Here is a 25,075-nt window from a genome sequence, read left to right as displayed (position 1 = left end):
TGATAGCCTGTCTGCGGTCCCTACTTTAAATACTCCTCCACTCACCACCAAGCTGCCTGTGTATCCATGTAACCGCTGTAAAACTGCCATGAGCCTATTGTTTGTTATTTTAGGCCTTTGATAGCCTGTCTGTGGTCCCTACTTTAAATAGTCCTCCACTCACCACCAAGCTGCCTGTGTATCCATGTAACCGCTGTAAAACTGCCATGAGCCTATTGTTTGTTATTTTAGGCCTTTGATAGCCTGTCTGCGGTCCCTACTTTAAATAGTCCTCCACTCACCACCAAGCTGCCTGTGTATCCATGTAACCGCTGTAAAACTGCCATGAGCCTATTGTTTGTTATTTTAGGCCTTTGATAGCCTGTCTGCGGTCCCTACTTTAAATAGTCCTCCACTCACCACCAAGCTGCCTGTGTATCCATGTAACCGCTGTAAAACTGCCATGAGCCTATTGTTTGTTATTTTAGGCCTTTGATAGCCTGTCTGCGGTCCCTACTTTAAATACTCCTCCACTCACTACCAAGCTGCCTGCCCGTGTATCCATGTAACCGCTGTAAAACTGCCATGAGCCTATTTTTTGTTATTTTAGGCCTTTGATAGCCTGTCTGCGGTCCCTACTTTAAATAGTCCTCCACTCACCACCAAGCTACCTGTGTATCCATGTAACCGCTGTAAAACTGCCATGAGCCTATTGTTTGTTATTTTAGGCCTTTGATAGCCTGTCTGCGGTCCCTCCTTCCACTAGGCCTCCACTGACCAGACCACTGCTGCCCGTGTACCCCTGGAACCAATTTTAAAGTGCCTACAGCCAGCCCATTTTATTGTGTTAGGCCTTCGAAGCCTGTCTGCGGTCCCTCCTTCCAATAGGCCTACACTGACAAAGGTACACCTGACAACAGACACATGGACCTGTAGGCATGGCCACGGAAGGTTACGTGTCCTGTGTGGCTCAATGGGTTAATGTATTGGATGCATGGTCCACACAGGGGACAGCCTGCTAAGTCTGTCTGCAGTCCCTAATTCAAGTTGTCCTCAACTGAATAAAGCTGAGCTTCTACCTTCCGGCTCTGATAAACTGCTGTTTTTAAACACATTGGTGGTTCCGGCCTACTAACGGTGTCTGCCCCTGCCTGGTGTTGCCCTCAACTGAATAAAGCTGAGCTTCAACCTTCTGGCTCTCATTAAGTGTTTTTTAAAAAACAAAATGGTGGTTAGGGCCTACTAACGGCTTCTGCCCCTCCCTGGTGTTGCCCTCAACTGAATAAAGCTGAGCTTCAACCTTCTGGCTCTCATTAAGTGTTTTTTAAAAAACAAAATGGTGGTTAGGGCCTACTAACGGCTTCTGCCCCTCCCTGGTGTTGCCCTCAACTGAATAAAGCTGAGCTTCTACCTTCCGGCTCTGATTAACTGCTGTTTTTAAACACATTGGTGGTTCCGGCCTACTAACGGTGTCTGCCCCTGCCTGGTGTTGCCCTCAACTGAATAAAGCTGAGCTTCAACCTTCTGGCTCTCATTAAGTGTTTTTTAAAAAACAAAATGGTGGTTAGGGCCTACTAATGGCTTCTGCCCCTCCCTGGTGTTGCCCTCAACTGAATAAAGCTGAGCTTCTACCTTCCGGCTCTGATTAACTGCTGTTTTTAAACACATTGGTGGTTCCGGCCTACTAACGGTGTCTGCCCCTGCCTGGTGTTGCCCTCAACTGAATAAAGCTGAGCTTCAACCTTCTGGCTCTCATTAAGTGTTTTTTTAAAAAACAAAATGGTGGTTAGGGCCTACTAACGGCTTCTGCCCCTCCCTGGTGTTGCCCTCAACTGAATAAAGCTGAGCTTCTACCTTCCGGCTCTGATTAACTGCTGTTTTTAAACACATTGGTGGTTCCGGCCTACTAACGGTGTCTGCCCCTGCCTGGTGTTGCCCTCAACTGAATAAAGCTGAGCTTCAACCTTCTGGCTCTCATTAAGTGTTTTTTAAAAAACAAAATGGTGGTTAGGGCCTACTAATGGCTTCTGCCCCTCCCTGGTGTTGCCCTCAACTGAATAAAGCTGAGCTTCTACCTTCCGGCTCTGATTAACTGCTGTTTTTAAACACATTGGTGGTTCCGGCCTACTAACGGTGTCTGCCCCTGCCTGGTGTTGCCCTCAACTGAATAAAGCTGAGCTTCAACCTTCTGGCTCTCATTAAGTGTTTTTTAAAAAACAAAATGGTGGTTAGGGCCTACTAACGGTGTCTGCCCCTCCCTGGTGTTGTCCTCAACTGAACAAAGCTGAGCTTCCACATTCTGGCTTTCGGCCTATACTATCAGATATTAAACTGCATTTGGCCTACTAGTGTGGTTAGGCCCTTGAAACAGTGTCTGCTGCTCTTGGGTTTGCTACTCCACTGAACAAAGCAATGCCGCCTGTTTAGTCCTGTTACCAATTTTGATCTGCATTTAGCCTACTTTATTCTTTGGCCCTATATCTGTTTCCTCATCATCCTGCCCATTGCCCAGCCACTGCTAGATGAGTCTGCTGGTACATTGACCTAGACCACTACATTCCCCTTGTACTCTACACAGCCAGAATCTGACCCTGCTGAAAGTAAGGTTCCCCTTCCCGCATGTTATACCACCTTACACAGGGACAAAGAGGAAGGTGCAGATGAAAGTGCAGGTTCCTTCATCAGGTGGGGGGGCATACTCGTTGGCGACGTCACTGGCACAGGGCCACTCAGAGTACGCAAAAGTGTCGCTGCTGGTGGGAGGCGCCCCCGCCATGCAAACACACCGCCGTACTTTGAGGGGCCCTGTGCCAGTGCCAATGCGAACGAGTGGGCCCCCCCTGCTTGCTCAGGATCACAGCACTTACAACGTTGAAATACTTACCTCTCCCTGCTCCACCGCCATGACGTAGTCCATGTTTCCTGGGCCCACTAAAACCTTGAACCAGCCCTACCCCCACAACTTTTGCCAAATGACCCCCAATTTCCAGTGCCCAACTATTATTATAAAGTTAATTAAGATTGACAAGCTTCAGAAAACAAGAATGGATGTTTTTGGCAGTAAAATGTGCACTGTAGGTGTTTTCCTGGCCTCCACTCACTGCCGGCTATGCTTCCCCATTGACTTGCATTGGGTTTCGTGTTTCGGTCGATCCCCGACTTTTAGCGATAATCGGCCGACTTCACTCGACTCGACTCTGGACTAAATCGGGTTTCACAAAACCAGACTCGATCTTAAAAAAATGAAAGTCGCTCAACCCTAGTTCCGACTGCTCCGTGATGAAGCCTTGTGCTTTTTTTTCTCGTAAATTTTCGCCCGCCGAGCGGAATTATGATATTGGGAATCGGGAGCTTTTGGCCATGAAGTGGGCTTTTGAGGAGTGGCGTCATTGGCTTGAGGGGGCTAGACATCAGGTGGTGGTATTGACCGACCACAAAAATTTAATTTATCTTGAGTCCGCCAGACGCCTGAATCCTAGACAGGCGCGCTGGTCGTTGTTTTTCTCTCGGTTTAATTTTGTGGTGTCATACCTACCGGGTTCTAAGAATGTTAAGGCGGATGCCCTTTCTAGGAGTTTTGAGCCTGACTCCCCTGGTAATTCTGAACCTACAGGTATCCTTAAGGATGGAGTGATATTGTCTGCCGTTTCTCCAGACCTGCGGCGGGCCTTGCAGGAGTTTCAGGCGGATAGACCTGATCGTTGCCCACCTGGTAGACTGTTTGTTCCTGATGATTGGACCAGTAAAGTCATTTCTGAGGTTCATTCTTCTGCGTTGGCAGGTCATCCTGGAATCTTTGGTACCAGGGATTTGGTGGCAAGGTCCTTCTGGTGGCCTTCCCTGTCACGAGATGTACGAGGCTTTGTGCAGTCTTGTGACGTTTGTGCTCGGGCCAAGCCTTGTTGTTCTCGGGCTAGTGGATTGTTGTTGCCCTTGCCTATCCCGAAGAGGCCTTGGACGCACATCTCGATGGATTTTATTTCGGATCTTCCTGTTTCTCAGAAGATGTCTGTCATCTGGGTGGTGTGTGACCGTTTCTCTAAGATGGTCCATTTGGTTCCCCTGCCTAAGTTGCCTTCTTCTTCCGAGTTGGTTCCTCTGTTTTTTCAAAATGTGGTTCGTTTGCATGGTATTCCGGAGAATATCGTTTCTGACAGAGGAACCCAATTCGTGTCTAGATTTTGGCGGGCATTCTGTGCTAGGATGGGCATAGATTTGTCTTTCTCGTCTGCTTTCCATCCTCAGACTAATGGCCAGACCGAGCGGACGAATCAGACCTTGGAGACATATTTGAGGTGTTTTGTGTCTGCAGATCAGGATGATTGGGTTGCTTTTTTGCCTTTAGCGGAGTTTGCCCTCAATAATCGGGCCAGCTCTGCCACCTTGGTGTCTCCTTTTTTCTGTAATTCGGGGTTTCATCCTCGATTTTCCTCCGGTCAGGTGGAATCTTCGGATTGTCCTGGAGTGGATGCTGTGGTGGAGAGGTTGCATCAAATTTGGGGGCAGGTAGTGGACAATTTGAAGTTGTCCCAGGAGAAGACTCAGCTTTTTGCCAACCGCCGGCGTCGGGTTGGTCCTCGGCTTTGTGTCGGGGACTTGGTGTGGTTGTCTTCTCGTTTTGTCCCTATGAGGGTTTCTTCTCCTAAGTTTAAGCCTCGGTTCATCGGCCCGTACAAGATATTGGAGATTCTTAACCCTGTGTCCTTCCGTTTGGACCTCCCTGCATCTTTTTCTATTCATAATGTTTTTCATCGGTCATTATTGCGCAGGTATGAGGTACCGGTTGTGCCTTCCGTTGAGCCTCCTGCTCCGGTGTTGGTTGAGGGCGAGTTGGAGTACGTTGTGGAAAAAATCTTGGACTCCCGTGTTTCCAGACGGAAACTCCAGTATCTGGTCAAATGGAAGGGATACGGTCAGGAGGATAATTCTTGGGTGACTGCCTCTGATGTTCATGCCTCCGATCTGGTCCGTGCCTTTCATAGGGCTCATCCTGATCGCCCTGGTGGTTCTGGTGAGGGTTCGGTGCCCCCTCCTTGAGGGGGGGGGTACTGTTGTGAAATTGGATTTTGGGCTCCCCCGGTGGCCACTGGTGGAATTGAACTTGTGTGCATCATCCCCTCTGTTCACCTGTTCCCATCAGGATGTGGGAGTCGCTATTTAACCTTGCTCCTCTGTCATTTCCATGCCGGTCAACATTGTAATCAGAAGCCTTTCTGTGCATGTTCCTGCTTCTAGACAACTCCCAGCTAAGTCTGACTTTTGTCCTTGTTTGTTTTTTGCATTTTGTTCCAGTTCACAGCTGCAGTTTCGTTTCTGTGTCTGGAAAGCTCTTGTGATCTGAAATTGCCACTCTGATGTTATGAGTTAATACTAGAGTCTTAAAGTAATTTCAGGATGGTGTTTTGATAGGGTTTTCAGCTGACCATGAAAGTGCCCTTTCTGTCTTCCTGCTATCTAGTAAGCGGACCTCGATTTTGCTAAACCTATTTTCATACTACGTTTGTCATTTTCATCTAAAATCACCGCCAATATATGTGGGGACCTCTGTCTGCCTTTCGGGGAAATTTCTCTAGAGGTGAGCCAGGACTGTATTTTCCTCTGCTAGGATTAGTTAGTCCTCCGGCTGGCGCTGAGCGTCTAGGGATAAAACGTAGGCACGCTACCCGGCTACTGTTAGTTGTGCGGCAGGTTTAGTTCATGGTCAGTTTTAGTTTCCATCCTTCCAAGAGCTTGTTCTTATGTATGCTGGGCTATGTTCTCTTGCCATTGAGAACCATAACACCACTCCTTTCAGCTAAGAACAGGAAACTGAGGCTACAATTTGTACAAGCTCATCGAAATTGGACAGTAGAAGATTGGAAAAACGTTGCTTGGTCTGATGAGTCTCGATTTCTGCTGCGACATTCGGATGGTAGGGTCAGAATTTGGCGTAAACAACATGAAAGCATGGATCCATCCTGCCTTGTATGGAGCATCTTTGGGATGTGCAGCCGACAAATCTGCGGCAACTGTGTGATGCCATCATGTCAATATGGACCAAAATCTCTGAGGAATGCTTCCAGCACCTTGTTGAATCTATGCCACGAAGAATTGAGGCAGTTCTGAAGGCAAAAGGGGGTCCAACCCGTTACTAGCATGGTGTACCTAATAAAGTGGCCGGTGAGTGTATATCACAGCCAGAACATGTTCTTACACACTGCACATATACTAACCTATGCTCCCGCTCATTTATTTGTTTTTTCTCAATTTATTTTCAATAGCTCTACAAAAAATAGTGCCATTTTTCTAGACTTCTGTTTGAGCAAGGAAGGAATTTAAATCTCTTGCAGCTCTTCATTCTTTGGTGCAGGAGACCTGTGTAATGGTAATGCAGCATCCAATAGAATATACTGTAGCAAAATGTCTTTTTTGTCAGATTTCCATAATTATTAAATGTTGTATGCATTTGTATGAATTTGGAAACACTATGATGCATTCGACCACAAAACTTTTCAGAGGTTTTAGTATAACAACAACAGTAAAACAATGTAGCAATAAATTGCTGGTATGCAAGAAAGCATAACTTTCTACATAGGTATTTCTATTCTTTCATAGGCATCAATATATATCGAATGTTGCTGTAGTCTGTAGAGCATTTTTATATTACATTGCAAATAATAAATTTTTTAGCTCTTCTTCATTTTAACAGAAATGAAAAATAAATGTTGAACTCAGATTAAGCAATAAATAATAGATTTTTGCAATATGTTATTATGAGAAAGTGAAGGTATTCATAAGTCTCTGAACTGTTGGAATCAGAATACAGCTCTTCTTGCTGTCCATAAGTATTATTTCATTACTTGCTTTTTAGCAGATATATTCCTTATTTCTTGTCACTCAGTCCTTTTCATTCCATTATAAAAGGGGTGATCTGGCAGCCTGGGGACATTGTTATTCCCAGCTCTTGAAATTAATGTTCATTGGGACTTATCATTGTGATTAAAGATTTAATGATCACAGAGCAGCATTTTCTAAAAAGCATTGCTTAAAGGGAACCTGTCTGCAGGATTGTACACAGTAACCTACAAACCTTGTCAGGTCGGCGCAGTTATACTGATTAAAATGATACTTTGGTTGATGAAATCCATCTTGTGGTTGTTGTGTAATCTTTATTTTCAGTTTTGAGTTAGCGATATGCTCATGCCCCAGGGCGGCCTGTGGGGGTCTTCATATGGTGCTCTGATTAGGTATTCATATGTATGGCTTCTGTCAGGTCATTGATCCCTCACTGACCTGCCCCTAGTTTACATAATGAATATTATATACATTTTTTTTGTATATTTTATATGGAGGTAGCTGCCCTTGGTATGCATCTATTCAGACTAGTGTGGATGTGCTAGTCAGTTTTTTTGTTATTATTATATAAATATCTTGAAAAAAAAATCTCCTTCTGCAGGCAGGTGCCAACTATCTCTGAGAGCTGCTACTGTGCAGGCGTAGGTGCCACCATCTTGGAGAAGGACATTTTTTGTCTTGTCCAGCAAGATGGTGTCACTGGCACCTGCACAAAAGCAGCTATCGGATCACCTCTATACACACCGATAGCTGCTAAGGATGGCACCTGCCTGCAGAAGGGTTTTTTCTTCTTCAGTATGTACAGATAATCATTATGCAAACTAGGAGGCAGATCACTGAGGGCTCAGTGACCTGTCAGCAGTCAGCATTATGAGTACCTAAGGAGAGCACCACATGAAGCCCCCCACAGGCTCGCCCTGGGCCACGAGCATATCATTAACTCAAAACTGGAAATAAACATTAAACAATAACCACAAGACAGATTTCATCTACCAAGGTATCATTTTAATCAGTATAACGGTGCCAACCTGACACTGCTGACAAGTTCCCTTTAAAGGCCAGTGTGACTCTACTTCTGAAGAATCAGATACAGCCCTGCTTTTCGTTATTGGCACCCTTTCATTTTTTTCATAGACCATACAATATCTTCATAAATAAATAGAAATGTACCAAAGTTATATTCTAAGGATTGCATCTACTTGTTCGTGTAATGAGGTAATAGTAATGGCACCTGAGGCTTGTGCTGCCTAACAAGCTGGAGTGGATAAAATATGAGACAGTGGGGGTACAGTAGGGGATCCCCCATAAGGTAAATCTGTACCTAAAACATGTAAGGCTTGAGTCTTGAACCCAGAAAAAACATTCCAGGGTTCTGAGCAGCAAGAATACGGAGGTGGCTTTGTAGTAGCCTAGAGTCCACACCCTCTATAATTCTGTCCAGAATCATACGCTCAGTCTCTGCAGGGGCTAGAGTATCCACTTGGTGCAGGGTCCTGAAAGCAGTCTGGGGGGGCCAAAGCATAGTCTCTAAGAGTCTCACCTGGCTTCTGTCATCACTCATAAAAACAAAGCCTGTCAATACTTGGCATGGCTGTGATGGCTCCGGAAGTGCCCACAGCTTCAAAGATTAATTGGTTGCACTGCAGCCTTTCAAGGAGCTTTATTAAGCATCCAAATTGTATCACGGTCTTCCGGGAGAAGTCCATGTTCCGCACCGTACACTAGGTGTCCGATACATATCCTGAGCTTTACAGTTCTGGTTTTCTCATCCCTAAATCGGTCTTAAAAAGCCAATCATAGCAGAGTCTTATACATTCTGGACATTTTCTGTTGAAAGTCCATTCCGATGGCAAAATCACATTACTGTTTATGGCAGAAACACAATATATATGGGGTTCTGTATTTTGGACCCAAGAGCATTGTTGGCTCCCCTTTTCCTAGTCCTCAATAACAAATTTAAAGCTACTGTGGCAAATATTTCTGATAACAATTGCTACTTTTGTCTGAAAACAATTTGCGCATATGTGAGTCTTCTCGTGCATGATCAGAACAGGAAGTAATCTATGTGACACACTTCTGCCTCAGCAAAAAACATTATTTAATAAAGTAACACCTATAGCTTGTTAACAAATGTGTTATAGGTGTTATAAGTGTTACTTTATTAAACTTAGTTTAATATCCTTCTCATGATACTTGCAGGAAGTAGACAGAAAATGACGACCTGTCACCAAATTTTTCATATTGAACTGGACAAATCATGTAATTGTTGCTGCAGCGCAAACAAGGGTTTTTCTTCTCTTTAGTTAATATTTCCAGAACGTCTATGCTGTGTAATATAATTTAAGAGGTTATTTAGGCTGCACACACTGACTGGCAGAACTCGGGTCATGTGACCCTGATGACATAATCACAGGTTCTTTTGCACTTCTATGCAGCCTGCTAATCATAAAGGAGGCAAAATTACACACCCCAGTGAAAATATTCAATATCACCCACTTGGACTTAACTAAAGTTAACTCATTAGATGCCAAACATTTGATAGCTAATATGTCTGCAATGGATAGGAGAATTTCAAAAAAAGAACAAAACATTTTATACCACTCTGCAGCTACTTTTACAATGTGTGTCCAGTTCAACATTAAAAATTTGGATGAAAAAAAGACACAGGTCACTCAAGTTCAAACTTTCTACACCAGTTATATACAGTATTCTCTATTGTTAAATTATTTGTAACCCACAATGCCATTTAATGTAAGAAAAGCAACCGGCCCTTTTATAAGTGCTGTTATAGTGTCTGCATTATTACATCTTGTGATCGGGCATACCACGGTCTGATTGCTCCAACTGTAAATAACCCTTTGCTATTTAGCTGCCAGAATTACTTTTCCTCCACACAATGTATTTATCTTGATTCTTTTTAAAGTCCTTGGAAGGAATAAGTCTTCCTCCAGTGCTTTGTATTGAGACAGTGTTGCTTGGTGAAGTCAAGTATGTGCACTAATATAGATATTATTTATTTTCAAAATTTTTATTAATAAACTTTACATTGTACCCGCACATGAGTATGAAAACAATTTGCGTATATGTGAGTCTTCTCATGCGTGATCAGAACAGGAAGTAATACAGCCTTGCTCAAGAGTTTCACTTGTCATTTTAATATTTTTATGGTAAACGTGGTATCTGCAACCCTTTCTTGTAGTCAAAAAGAACTTGAATGACATTAAATTAAAACTAACTTTAAGTGATTTCCTAAAGTATATATAATACTAAGGGTGTGGGTGTAGTGGAAGAAGATGAGTGTTCTGAGTAATGAAGATTTTTCTTTGTTCACAATTATTTGGCATACACCATAGCTTCCAAAATTAAGCAGCCTGGAGATCTTCCAGAAATGAAACTATAAGGGCATACAACATGTGTCACAAATGATTAGGGATGGATTACTTATTTGATTTACTGACAGATTTAGAACTGACTTCTGACCATTTCTTCAAGTTCCCTCAGTTACGTCATCTTCTCACTTGGGAAGTAAATTGTTAATTGCTGGGTAGTTTTGCTATCACTCCTGGGGGTGTAATGCATATGGTGAGCTCAGCAGAAGGGTTATCAGGTCTTATCTCTATGCTGTATTAACATTTTACCTCAGAACCTCAAAGTAGAAGTGATGGGGCTGTTTTATCAAGCTAGAAAACTTATGCTGTATATTTTAACTCCTGTACTTTCTAATGTAAAATTTGAAAAATATTTGGAATTGAGAGTCCTCAGAGGTTGATACCTTTTAATGGTTAACTGAAAAGATGGTAACAAATTGCAAGCTTTCGAGACTACTCAGGCCTCTTCATCAGGCATAGACTAATACAACATCTGAAGAATCACATATTTATACACATCACAGCACAAAACTGTCATTATGAGAGAGTGATAAACAGTCGTGTCCATAAATATTGGAACAGTTCATAGATAAGGAGTGAATGTTTTATTGTCCTCTGATTGGGGTCTGGTTCTGTGTTGTGATGCCCCCACAAGGTCAGAAGAGCAAATTCCTTAATTGATGTAAAAAGACATAAATCCATGCGACACAGTCATTCCTGCACTAAGAGTGTCAAAGGTTGTCATAAGTTTTTTTTCTTTCTACTGGCTAACATGGTACAAAGATATATATCTTTTTATTTATACCATTTTTGTGTAGGTACGATGTTTTGATTGCCTGTTATTGCATTTTATTGCAATGTTGCAGTGACCAAATATTGCCATTTTTTTTTTCTCTTTACGTTGTTTACTGATTGGATTACTTCTTTTTATATTTTGATAGATCGGGCAATTCTGAACATGACAATACCAAATATGTACCGTATTTTTCGGATTATAAGAAGCTCCGGATTATAAGACGCACCTCAAATTTTTTTAATAAAATGGTGGTGCTTCTTATAATCCATGCGTCTTATTGCTTATCAGGGGTTGCGGGTGCGGTGAAGCAGGGTCCCAGGGTCACTGCTGGAGGAGACAGGAGTGGGGTGATGCTGCAGGCCACAGTCTAGGATGAGGGGGGCTCCGATATGCGGCACACTGGGGCGGGGGTCTTGTGCTGTGCATGTCCGGTGCTGCTGCCAGGTGTGTCCGGGTGCTCGGCGGTTGCTGGTCGGTGCTGCTGGTGTTTCTGATGCCCTCTGGTGCGTCTTACAAAGCGTGCATGCCTTACCGATACTGTGGGTGTAGGCCGCAGGCTGGGATGAGGGAGTATCTGGGTGTCTCCGGGTTCCCGGCGGTTGCTCTCCGGTGCCCGGTAATTCCATGTTTCCTTGTGCGTGTGCGGTGGGCTCTGGGAATATGTCCGCCACCAGGGGCGGAGCATGCGCTGATGGTGATCTCGGAACCAAGATCTCGAGAGATGAGATTTCAGCCACGGACAGCGCCGGACACTCCGCTGGGCACCGGAGATGCCCGCAGCACTGGCAAGCAACCGTCAGGCACCCAGAGATACCCAGCACCCCCTCATCCCAGCCTGCGTCCTACACTCACGGTATCGATAAGGCATGTACGCTTTGCAAGATGCACCCCCCAATTTTCCCCCCAACTTTGTGGGGAAAAACGTGCGTCTTACAAAGCAAAAAATATGTTTTTTTATTGTTTTATTTTGAATAAGATTAATGGGGTGATTTGAATATATCTATATATATATGTGTGTATATATATATATATATATATATATATATATATATATAATTTCTTTTTTTGTATTTTTTTACTTTTTTACTTGCTGTTAGGTGTCGAGTTGCTGCCACTGCACAGGGGGAATCTTAAACCATGTCCTCTGTGGTCTCCCAATCTTCAGTTACAGCTGCCGCCCCAGGTTCAGCTTTTGTATCCAGCATTGATCAGTGGAGAACAGATGTTCCATGAACTAAGTCCTGCTTTTTGTCTACTGAGCATGCCCGTGGGACAACCTCTCATTGGAGGTCGGAGGTCACATGCTCAGGTCCTGTAGTGGCTCTGATTGGACCACTAGGAAGGTGTCGGAAGGCTACATCTATAAAAGGCTTGCATGGTCTCTCGGCCTTGCACTAGTATCAAACTAAACTCGTGTGTGTTTGGACGTGTGATTGAATCTGGTGAAAGCTCCTTAATCATACCCATCCCTAGCGTTGTTGCATGTACTTGGGTGATTGAGTTATCTAGCACCAGACTGTGCCATCCAGCCCTAGGCACGAGTATACTGCGTCTATTAGCAGCGACCGCCAGTGTGGTGCCGTGCGCAACTATTGCCCTTTCCAGGCTCTAGTTAGGGTGGTTAGTGGCATCTGCCAGAGCAGCACTGTATGCACTTGGTACGGTAAATCTTTATTTAGTTTTTCCCTGGCACCACAGTTGCGGCGCCGAGTGCTAGTGGTCTAGAGGGACTGTAACCCTGTGTCCGTGGGGCAGAGTCCTGTGACCTAATACTAGTGTTCACTCTACGGTATTGCAGCCCTTTGGCGCAACAGTGTTCACCACCTTACATACTGGGTGAAGCTAACCCTTTTGTGTTCACATTATGACGCCATATACTGTCCGCCATTACTGAGCAGCAGGTGTTATCTCTGCAAGGTGGACCTCGGACTAGGAACACAACCTTACATCATCCTTATTATTATTTGGTGAGTTCTGCCAGCCCTAACACTTGCTATGTTTAGCTAAAATGCTCATCTGCTATGGCCGGTGCTAACAGCAATGACAACCTCAGGGGTCTCTTGCAGACCATGGGTTGTCATACCAACTCATGAGTGCCCTGCGGTCATGTGACATTGGTGCCAATGGGCGGGGTCTGTGATGGACTTCTGGGGCAAGCATGTTAAATACCACTGACAGAGATTGACAGTGGCATTTAACATGCTAACAGCCACGGGTGGATCGCGATTCAGTTTTTAGGAGAAAACATGCAAGCTCAGTGTCGGAGCCTACATGGAGAGCAGGGACACAACCTATGACAGCATAGGTTGTGAAGGGATAAATGATAAACGTGTGTTTTATACCTTCTCTTACAGATTTAACCATTTAAGTGCCAATGTCAGTGTTTGCATGAACCAACATCCACTGGATTCTTTGTGAATCACTGGGCGCAATGGATAGCAGCCCAAGGCTTATTGAAGACCTCCAGCTGGTGTTATCTTAGTTCATCTCCATAGGAGACCATAATTTACACTATATACTGCAACTAGCTGAAGAGCCCCGCATTGCCCAGGCATAATAACCAACTGTGGTTAGTTCTAACAAATTACAATGATTATATTGCACATAAAAACATTTCACATCATATACTCAACACTACAGATTTGCAACACAAATTAACTAAACGATTTCCTAAGTATTGATAGTATTTTATTTTCAACTTATTCAAGAGCCTTTTGATAAACATTTTTGGTTTTTCCTTCTGGTGCAAAGATGAACAGATTTTTTGGCAGTTCCAACTCTTGAGCAGGCCACATAAAGTTGACCATGAGAAAAGAATGTAAAATTTCAAAAAGATTCTTTATTCAAACATTAAATATTGAAACAAGGGCATACAAATGACCAGCAAAAATAGTTTGGGACCAGCCATGAGTGACTGAACGCATTTCGAACAACTGCTGTGTTCTTAGTCTTCAGTCAACTGAAGTCAACTCATATTTTCTGCTGAGCTGTTTACATAATCCTATTCTGTGTGATACTGTCTACTGAGCTGTGTATCTAATCCTACCCTGTGTGATACTGACTGCTGAGCTCTGTATCTAATCCTATCCTGTGTGATACTGTGTGATGAGCCGTGTATCTAAACCTATCCTGTGTGATACAGTCTACTGAGCCATGTATCTAATCCTATCCTGTTCAATACAGTCTGCTGAGCCATGTATCTAATCCTATCCTGTGTGATACTGACTGCTGACCTGTGTATCTAATCCTATCCTGTGTGATACTGACTGCTGAACCGTGTATCGAATCCTATCCTGTGTGATATTGTCTGCTGAGCTGTGTATCTAATCCTACACTGTGTGATACTGTCTGCTGAGTTGTCTATCTAATCCCATCCCGTGTGATACAGTCTGCTGAGCTGTGTATCTAATCCTATCTTGTGTGATACTGTCTGCTGAGCTGTGTATCTAATCCTATCCTGTGTGATATTCTACTGAGCCGTGTATCTAATCCTATCTTGTGTGATACTGGGCTCCCTCTGCTGTCTGTGGCAGAGGGTGGTCTGTGTTGGCACGGTAATAAATTATGTAATTTCCAGCTTTACAGAAGGAAGATAACACCATAGAAATGATAAAAATAATAGGCCTCAGTTACCACAACTGTCTACAAGGAAAACTGTTGCTCAAAGCAACCAATCACAGCTCAGCTTCTTATAAACAGCTCTGGTGAAATGAAAGATGCTTAGTGATTGGTTGCCGATACACACACACACACACACACATACATAAACTCACTTTTATATATATAGATATTGTGGTATTGAAGTTTACAGTAATCGATCGAATAGCAGCAGGCTCAAATCCCCTAAGGGGAGTAAAAAAATATTGTTTAAGAAAAAAAAAAGTTTTTTTTAACCCCTTAAGCCCCGAGGGTGGTTTGCACGTTAATGACCAGGCCAATTTTTACAATTCTGACCACTGTCCCTTTATGAGGTTATAACTCTGGAACGCTTCAATGGATCTTGGCGATTCTGACATTGTTTTCTCGTGACATATTGTACTTCATGTTAGTGGTAAAATTTCTTCGATATAACTTGCGTTTATTTGTGAAAAAAACGAATATTTGGCGAAAATTTTGAAAATTTCACAATTTTCCAACTTTGAATTTTTATGCCCTTAAATCACAGACATATGTGCGGCGCGCCCCCACACCGCCGCAGGGCCGAGGGGTACCCGGAGCCGGGCCTCTAGTTCTCAGTCTCGGGGATGTCACGGTGGCTAGACCCGGTCCGTGGCCCTGTCCGTCAGTGGGGGACGTCCGGTGTAATAGGTGGTAGTAATGGTAGCGATGTAGCGGTGCGGTTGTGGGGTGTAAGTCGCGGTAAATAACGAGGACACCAGGTTGCAGTCTCTTTACCTCTTTACTGGAGATCTCTGAGTCCTCAGTCCAGAACACGGTTCACCAGGCTACGCAAGTCCGGCCGGTCCAATGGCACCTCCAGAGTTCTCCTCTCAGGTGGAGATCTGTGCCTTCCTTCTAGCGCTATGTGTTGTAGTCCTTCCCTGCTGTGCTCACGGAAAGTAACCCCACAACGGTTGTGTCTGTTTCTTAAGTTCCCTCACAACTCGATTTGATGTTCCTCTGTAATCCACCCCTTCCCTGTATTCAGGTTGGAATGGCACCCGTTTGTCAGGTAGGCCTGGAGTTCTTCCGGGACCCTAGAGTCGCCCCTCTCCCGCAATTGCCCCCCAAGACTTCATAGGTGATATGTGGTAGACAGCCCGCCTGAGACCGACTGTCCTGCCGCTGTTTGGAGTATGGCTTGAAGCTGTATTCTAATCCACTCCCTCGGCGTTCCGGCCACCGGTATTGCGCCTCAGCAGGGTGCTGCCTCTTTCAACAAAACCCCTGCTGGTATTCTCCTTCTGCTTGATCTCGTTTCTCACTCAGCACAATCTATCTCGCTTCTAGTCCTTTCTTGAGTCCCGCCGCTTCCAGGAGCCTGCGCGGACCCGTTACGTTCTTTCAATGCCAAGCCTCTGCCAGGATCCCACCCCTGGCAGAGACCCTACAGTCTCTCCCTTCACAACACCCCCTGCCACAGGGTGTTGCTCCGTTCAATCCCGTCAGCGTTCTCTCTAACTTCCTGCCTGACCCCCAGTTTACCCACTATGGTGGGGAGTGGCCTAATGAATAGCACCCTTAGCTCCCCCCGGAGGCCCAGCTGTGAAACATATTGGTGTCTGTGATACCTGATTGGAGGAACTCCTTCGGTGCCATCGAACGTACCATGGCTCCCCTTAGCGGCGAAGCCACGGCACTGCAACGACCAGGACTCTGGGGCGCTGCATATGTCACACAAAATACTTAATAAATAACATTTCCCACATGTCTACTTTACATCAGCACAATTTTGGAACCAAAATTTTTTTTTGTGACGGAGTTATAAGGGTTAAAAGTTGACCAGCAATTTCTCATTTTTACAACACCATTTTTTTTTAGGGACCACATCTCATTTGAAGTCATTTTGACGGGTCTATATGATAGAAAATACCCAAGTGTGACACCATTCTAAAAACTGCACCCCTCAAGGTACTCAAAACCACTTTCAAGAAGTTTATTAACCCTTCAGGTGTTTCACAGGAATTTTTGGAATGTTTAAATAAAAATGAACATTTAACTTTTTTTCACACAAAATTTATTTCAGCTCCAATTTGTTTTATTTTACCAAGGGTAACAGGAGAAAATAGACCCCAAAAGTTGTTGTACAATTTGTCCTGAGTACGCTGATACCCCATATGTGGGGGTAAACCACAGTTTGGGCGCATGGCAGAGCTTGGAAGCAAAGGAGCGCCATTTGACTTTTCAATGCAAAATTGACTGGAATTGAGATGGGACGCCATGTTGCATTTGGAGAGCCCCTGATGTGCCTAAACATTGAAACCCCTAACAAGTGACACCATTTTGGAAAGTAGACCCCCTAAGGAACTTATCTAGATGTGTGGTGAGCACTTTGACCCAACAAGTGCTTTACAGAAGTTTATAATGCAGAGCCGTAAAAATAAAAAATCATATTTTTTCACAAAAATGATCTTTTCACCCCCAATTTTTTATTTTCCCAAGGGTAAGAGAAGAAATTGGACCCCAAAAATTGTTGTGCAATTTGTCCTGAGTACGCTGATACCCCATATGTGGGTGTAAACCATTGTTTGGGCGCAGGGCAGAGCTCGGAAGGGAAGGAGCGCCATTTGACTTTTCAATGCAAAATTGACTGGAATTGAGATGGGACGCCATGTTGCATTTAGAGAGCCCTTGATGTGCCTAAACATTGAAACCCCTAACAAGTGACACCATTTTGGAAAGTAGACCCCCTAAGGAACTTATCTAGATGTGTGGTGAGCACTTTGACCCAACAAGTGCTTTACAGAAGTTTATAATGCAGAGCCGTAAAAATAAAAAATCATATTTTTTCACAAAAATGATATTTTCACCCCCAATTTTTTATTTTCCCAAGGGTGAGAGAAGAAATTGGACCCCAAAAATTGTTGTGCAATTTGTCCTGAGTACGCTGATACCCCATATGTGGGTGTAAACCATTGTTTGGGCGCAGGGCAGAGCTCGGAAGGGAAGGAGCGCCATTTGACTTTTCAATGCAAAATTGACTGGAATTGAGATGGGACGCCATGTTGCATTTAGAGAGCCCTTGATGTGCCTAAACATTGTAACCCCTAACAAGTGACACCATTTTGGAAAGTAGACCCCCTAAGGAACTTATCTAGATGTGTGTTGAGCACTTTGACCCAACAAGTGCTTCACAGAAGTTTATAATGCAGAGCCGTAAAAATAAAAAATCATATTTTTTCACAAAAATGATCTTTTCACCCCCATTTTTTTATTTCCCCAAGGGTAAGAGAAGAAATTAGACCACAAAAGTTGTTGTGCAATTTGTCCTGAGTACGACGATACCCCATATGTGGGTGTAAACCATTGTTTGGGCGCATAGCAGAGCTCAGAAGGGAAGAAGCGCTATTTTACTTTTCAATGCAAAATTGACTGGAATTAAGATGGGATGCCATGTTGCGTTTGGAGAGCCCCTGATGTGCCTAAACATTAAACCCCCCACAAGTGACACCATTTTGGAAAGTAGACCCCCTAAGGAACTTATCTAGATGTGTTTTGAGAGCTTTGAACCCCCAAGTGTTTCACTACAGTTTATAACGCAGAGCCGTGAAAATAATTTTTTTTTTTTTTTCACAAAAATGAAATTTAGCCCCCAGTTTTGTATTTTCACAAGGGTATCAGGATAAATTGGACCCTAAAAGTTGTTGTCCAATTTGTTCTGAGTACGCTGATACCCCCTATGTGGGGGGGAACCACTGTTTGGGCGCATGACAGAGCTCGGAAGGGAGGGAGCGCCATTTGGAATGCAGACTTAAATGGATTGGTCTGCAGGCATCACGTTGCATTTGCAGAGCCCCTGATGTACCCAAACAGTACAAACCCCCCACAAGTGACCCCATATTGGAAACTAGACCCCCCAAGGAACTTATCTAGATGTGTTGTGAGAACTTTGAACCCCCAAGTGTTTCACTACAGTTTATAACGCAGAGCCGTGAAAATAAAAATTATTTTTTTTTTCACAAAAATGATTTTTTAGCCCCCAGTTTTGTATTTTCACAAGGGTATCAGGATAAATTGGACCCTAAAAGTTGTTTTCCAATTTGTCCTGAGTACGCTGATACCCCCTATGTGGGGGGGAACCACTGTTTGGGCGCATGACAGAGCTCGGAAGGGAAGGAGCGCCATTTGGAATGCAGACTTAAATGGATTGGTCTGCAGGCGTCACGTTGCATTTGCAGAGCCCCTGATGTACCCAAACAGTACAAACCCCCCACAAGTGACCCCATATTGGAAACTAGACCCCCCAAGGAACTTATCTAGATGTGTTGTGAGAACTTTGAACCCCCAAGTGTTTCACTACAGTTTATAACGCAGAGCCGTGAAAATAAAAATTATTTTTTTTTTTCACAAAAATGATTTTTTAGCCCCCAGTTTTGTATTTTCACAAGGGTATCAGGATAAATTGGACCCTAAAAGTTGTTGTCCAATTTGTCCTGAGTACGCTGATACCCCCTATGTGGGAGGGAACCACTGTTTGGGCGCATGACAGAGCTCGGAAGGGAAGGAGCACCATTTGGAATGCAGACTTAAATGGATTGGTCTGCAGGCGTCACGTTGCATTTGCAGAGCCCCTGATGTACCCAAATAGTACAAACCCCCCACAAGTGACCCCATATTGGAAACTAGACCTCCCAAGGAACTTATCTAGATGTGTTGTGAGAACTTTGAACCCCCAAGTGTTTCACTACAGTTTACAACGCAGAGCCGTGAAAATAAAACATATTTTTTTTCCCACAAAAATGATTTTTAGCCCCCCAAATTTTTATTTTCCCAAGGATAACAAGAGAACTTGGACCCCAGAAGTTGTTGTTCAATTTGTCCCTAGTACGCTGATACCCCATATGTTGGGGTAAACCCCATTTTGGACGCACGGGAGAGCTCGGAAGGGAAGGAGCACTGTTTTACTTTTTCAACGCAGAATTGGCTGGAATTGAGATTGGACGCCATGTCGCGTTTGGAGAGCCCCTGATGTTCCTGAACAGTGGAAACTCCCCAATTCTACCTGAAACCCTACCCCTAACCTCACCCCTAACCGTTTACTGAACATTTTCTGACAGTCATAAGTGCCACGTATATAAGTGCCACGTATATAAGTGCCACGTATGTAAGTGCCACGTATGTAAGTGCCACGTATGTAAGTGCCACGTATATAAGTGCCACGTATATAAGTGCCACGTATATAAGTGCCACGTATTTAAGTGCCACGTATTTAAGTGCCACGTATTTAAGTGCCACGATATTTCAGTGCCACGTATTTCAGTGCCACGTATTTCAGTGCCACGTATTTCAGTGCCACGTATTTCAGGCACTGAAAAATACGTGGCACGTAAATACGTGGCACGTAAATACGTGGCACTTAAATACGTGGCACTTAAATATGTGGCACTTAAATACGTGGCACTTATATACGTGGCCACTGAAATATCGTGGCACTTATATACGTATATACGTATATAAACGTATATTTCAGTGCCACGTATTTCAGTGCCACGTATTTCAGGTTAGGGGTAGGGTTAGGGTTTTTTGTTTTTTTCTTGTTTTCTTGTGTTTTTCTATAAAAACGCATGCGTTTTACCGCGTTTACATGCATTTTTTCACACATGCGGTTTTTTAAAAAACGCATGCAGATAAAAACGCAAGTGTGAAACCAGACTAAAAGACGCTTTTTATAGCAAAAAAGTTTTTGCGTCTCCACATTTTGAGACCTATAATTTTTCCACATTTTGGTCCACAGAGTCATGTGAGGTCTTGTTTTTTGCGGGACGAGTTGACGTTTTTATTGGTAACATTTTCGGACACGTGACCATTTTTTATCACTTTTTATTCCGATTTTTGTGAGGCAGAATAACCAAAAACCAGCTATTCATGAATTTCTTTTGGGAGAGGCGTTTATACCGTTCTGCACTTGGTAAAATTGATAAAGCAGTTTTATTCGTCGGGTCAGTACGATTACAGCGATACCTCATTTATATCATTTTTTTATGTTTTGGCGCTTTTATACGATAAAAACTATTTTATAGAAAAAATAATTATTTTGGTATCGCTTTATTCTCAGGACTATAACTTTTTTATTTTTTTGCTGATGATGCTGTATGGCGGCTCGTTTTTTGCGGGACAAGATGACATTTTCAGCGGTAACATGGTTATTTATATCCGTCTTTTTGATCGTGTGTTATTCCACTTTTTGTTCGGCGGTATGGTAATAAAGCGTTGTTTTTTGACGCGTTTTTTTTTTTGTTTTTCTTACGGTGTTTACTGAAGGGGTTAACTAGTGGGCCAGTTTTATAGGTTGGGTCGTTACGGACGCGGCGATACTAAATATGTGTACTTTTATTGTTTTTGTTTGTTTTTTTTAGATAAAGAAATGTATTTATGGGAATAATATTTTTTTATTATTATTATTTATTTAGGATTTTTTTTTTTTTTTTTTTTTTTACACATGTGGAAATTTTTTTTTTTACTTTTTTACTTTGTCCCAGGGGGGGACATCACAGATCGCAGATCTGATAGTGTGCACAGCACTCTGTCAGATCGGCGATCATACTTTCATCGGAGCAGGCTGCAGCTTTCATCTGCAGCCTGCTCCGACCCGGAAGTGCTCCCTGCAGGACCCGGATACAGCCCCTCGGCCATTTTGGATCTGGGGCCTGCAGGGAGAAGACGTTCGGTACGAGGTGAGTACATCACCTTGTACCGATCGTCTCAGGGAAGCACGCAGGGAGCCCCCTCCCTGCGCGATGCTTCCCTGTACCGCCGGTACACCGCGATCATGTTTGATCGCGGTGTGCCGGGGGTTAATGTGCCGGGGGCGGTCCGTGACCGCTCATGGCACATAGTGCCGGATGTCAGCTGCGATATGCAGCCGACACCTGGCCGCGATCGGCCGCGCTCCCCCCGTGAGCGCGGCCGATCGCGTATGACGTACTATACCGTCACCGGGAATTAAGGCCCACCCCACCTCGACGGTATAGTACGTCATACGGGATTAAGGGGTTAAAAAAGTATTCATAAAAAGATAATCATCCACTCCCCTATTTTCTGTCATTAAAAATTAAAGAATTAACAAAAAAAAAGATAAAAATAAACACATACGGTATTACCACATCCAGAAAAGTCCAATCTATCAAAATATAAAATTAATTATCCCAATGTGGAAAATGACGCAACTGTAAAAAAAATATAATTTGCAGAATAGCAGTCACCATTCCTACCTAAAAAACGTAATAGAAATGTATCCAAACATCTCATGCACCCCAAATCGTTATCACTAAAATCATCAGCTTACTGCACAAAAAAATGGCCTCACACAGCTCAATCGCCTAAAAATTGGAGATGGGCAGACATCTGGATGTTCAGTTCCGACGGGTTCGGCCGAACAGTTACAAACAGTCCGAGTTGGGGTACCAGAACAGGACCTGGACCCGAACCCGGACCCCACTCACTTGAATGGGGGGCCCGAACATCCAGTGTTTGCTGCGCTGTAATGTGCATGACAGTGTGGCAAACACAGCCTTTGATCAATGGTGAAATCATCCCCACTGGTCAGAGAGACGCTGTTCCCACGCTGTCAGAAGATAGCATGAGCATTCAGCTGTTATCGGTGGTATAAATTTTACCTCCGGTCACTGGTGTCAGCTGATGGGACAACTGATCCCATGATCCAACACCTGCTGCCGCTAATAACAGCGAGAGCAGGAGCGGTGGGAGAGTGTCTTCATTTGCAGCTCCTGCGCTGTGAATAAATATTTTTTTTTATAAACAGCGTAGGTTCCCCTGTATTTTTGTTAACCAGTCAGGCAAAATTCACAGCTGGGGCTTTTACCCCTCTATTTTTGATAACTAGCCTTGCTGAAGCTGACAGCTGACAGCTGAGGGTTGCAGCCCCAAGCTGTGAGTTTTTCCTGGCTGGTTATCAAAAATACAGGGAACCCACGCCAGGTTTTTTCAAAATTATTTATTTACAGCGCAGGAGCGCCTGATGAATACAACCATCCGCCGCTCCTGCTCTGGCTGTTGTTAGTGGCAGCAGGTTTCAGATGATGGGAGCAGTTGTCCCATCAACTGATACCAGTGACCGGAGGTAAACTTTATATCTCCAATCACAGCTGAGTGCTCATGCTATGTTTTGACAGTGTGGGAACCATGGCTCTCTGACCAGTGGTGATGATTTCACTGCCGATCAGAAGTGGTGTTTGTCGCGCTGTCATGCACATAACAGCGCGACAAGCACCTGGTGTTCGGGCAGCCGAACCCAAACAGAAACACGGACTTCCTGGTTAAGTCAGTGTTCGGTGTCCGTGCCCAAACAATAGGTCTTCGGTACGGATGCTGAACTTTACTGTTCGGGTTCGCCCATCTCTGCTAAAAAATAAACATTTTAAGGGTCTTGAAAAATGCGACAAAAGCCAAACATTTGTGTTAGCAAACTTCTGAATTTTTTTTCTCCACATGAATTTAAAAAAATCTTAGTTTTGACATTATCATATTGATGTGGAGAATCATGATTCAGGGTATATTTTTATCAGATAATTACCGTAACTCTGTAAAAACAAAACCCAAAAATACATGGCAGAATTTCTTTTCACAATTTTTCTGCTCTTGGATTTTTTTACCCATTTTCCAGTACACCGAATGTTACAATGAATAGGGTAAATAAAGACTGCATCTTGTCCCACAAAAACCTAGTCCATATATTCCTATGTCAATAGAAAAATGAAAAAGTTATGACTCTTCAAAAAAGAGTAATAAAAAGCAAAAAATGCGGAAACAAAAAATTGCAGTCTTGAAGTGATTAATGAGCAAACAATGACTGTATAGAAAGATTAGTATTTTTTATCTTTTTTGATATGACAATAATTTGATATACCAATGTATTCACTCAAAATACTTGACTGAACAAAATAACTTGCATAAATGTACACTGGATTAAAAAATGCCATTTTATCTATACCCATTTAAGCAAAAATGTAGCTTTTAAAAAGCTATTTTTTATTGGTTTTTCTTTTCCCACATACCAACCATTATAGTTTTCATTTATTTTCATTGGAGTAATTGTATGATATATTTCTTTGCAGGATAATTTTATTTTTTGTAGGCAAATAGAATTTTTTTTAGACAAATATTGTAAAAAATAGCTTAATCCGGCTGTTATTTTTTAGTTAAATTGTGTGATATTATATATACAAATTGTACACAATGTTCACTTTATTATTTGGGTTATTATTACAGCCATGCATTAAATTGTTTAAATGCATTTTTGTAATGTATTTAATGCATTGTCTTTGGTTAATATTTAAAATAAATTATTTAACTAGGCTGCCATAAATATGTTAGTTCATCAACTAATTATTTAACAATTGTTAAAGTGCAAAGATATATACATAGATATCTGACAATATGATAAATAAATTAAAAAAGTCCTTTAATTTTTATTGGTTCTTTTTAAAGAAAGTCCCAGTTACTTTGCTGACAATTTACTTATAGTATTATAAAATGTCCACTTGATATTTATTTCTGCACTCATCTTCAAAGTCTTATGGCTTTCTTTTGACAAATCCAGTTGTTTGGACTTTTGCAATTCTCGGAGTTATATGTAGTTGATCTTAATACACAATGGTCTTCTTTAGAAGTGATTTTGAAATTGAGCCTTTTAAGAAAAGGAGACACAACATCAACAAGAAGATTGGCATTTAGTATTGATAGAACGCTTTCGCAGGACAGCTGCGACCAAAAGTTTGTAGACTCAGACAAATTTAGTTCAGTTTCTGCAATTCACTCTGGCATGCTGGATATCAGCTTCTGGACCAAATCCTGTCTTATGACAGACCATTTTGCCTAATTAGTGCTTGGTGTTTCACAATTTCTGTATTTTTGCTTGTCCACCCACTTTTTGAGGTTTGACCAAAGGTTCTCAATTGGATTGAAATCTGATGAATTTCCTGGCCATGGATCAAAAATATCAATGTTTTGCTCACTGAACCTCTTAATTATCACTTTTGACTTGTGACATGGTGCTCAATGATATTGGGATAACCATGGTTCATCACTAAATTGCTCTTGGAGTATGTTCAGTGTTCTTAGACCACCTTCTAAAGCAACCAATATGCTTTAATAATTGAATCAGTATGACATAGTGATATCAGCTAATTTGTCCTGACTAGGGTTGAGCAAAACGGGTCGGCCATTTTCAGAAGTCGCCGACTTTTGGCAAAGTCGGGTTTCATGAAACCCGACCCGACCCCTGTGTGGGGTCGGCCATGAGGTCGGCGATCTTCTGAATCTGGTATCGGAATTCCGATACCGAGTTCCGATATGTTTGCGATATCGGGAATCGGTATCGGAATCCATATTTAAGTGTTAAATAAAGAATCAAAATAAAAAATATTGATATACTCACCCTCGGACGCGCCCTGGTACTAACCGGCAGCCTTCCTTCCTA

The 25,075-nt window shown here is 42.9% G+C and overlaps 1 protein-coding gene across 2 annotated transcripts in view; it reads right to left on the bottom strand.

The window, feature by feature from the left end:
• Positions 1–23,822: 23,822 nt before the first annotated feature.
• The window catches only part of LOC143768392 (natural killer cells antigen CD94-like), a 90,600-nt gene continuing 89,347 nt past the window's right edge, over positions 23,823–25,075 (bottom strand). For both annotated transcript variants that reach the window (XM_077257071.1, XM_077257072.1), the window contains one exon: positions 23,823–24,283. In XM_077257071.1, the coding sequence (XP_077113186.1) occupies positions 24,163–24,283 (121 nt within the window). In that variant the 3' untranslated portion in view covers positions 23,823–24,162. The remainder of the gene's footprint in view (positions 24,284–25,075) is intronic.

Source organism: Ranitomeya variabilis, chromosome 4 (genome assembly GCF_051348905.1).
Source record: "Ranitomeya variabilis isolate aRanVar5 chromosome 4, aRanVar5.hap1, whole genome shotgun sequence".
In the NCBI taxonomy this organism is placed as follows: Eukaryota; Metazoa; Chordata; class Amphibia; order Anura; family Dendrobatidae; genus Ranitomeya; species Ranitomeya variabilis.
The sequence above is the reverse complement of the archived record's forward strand: the minus strand, read 5'-3'. Positions and strand labels throughout refer to the sequence as shown.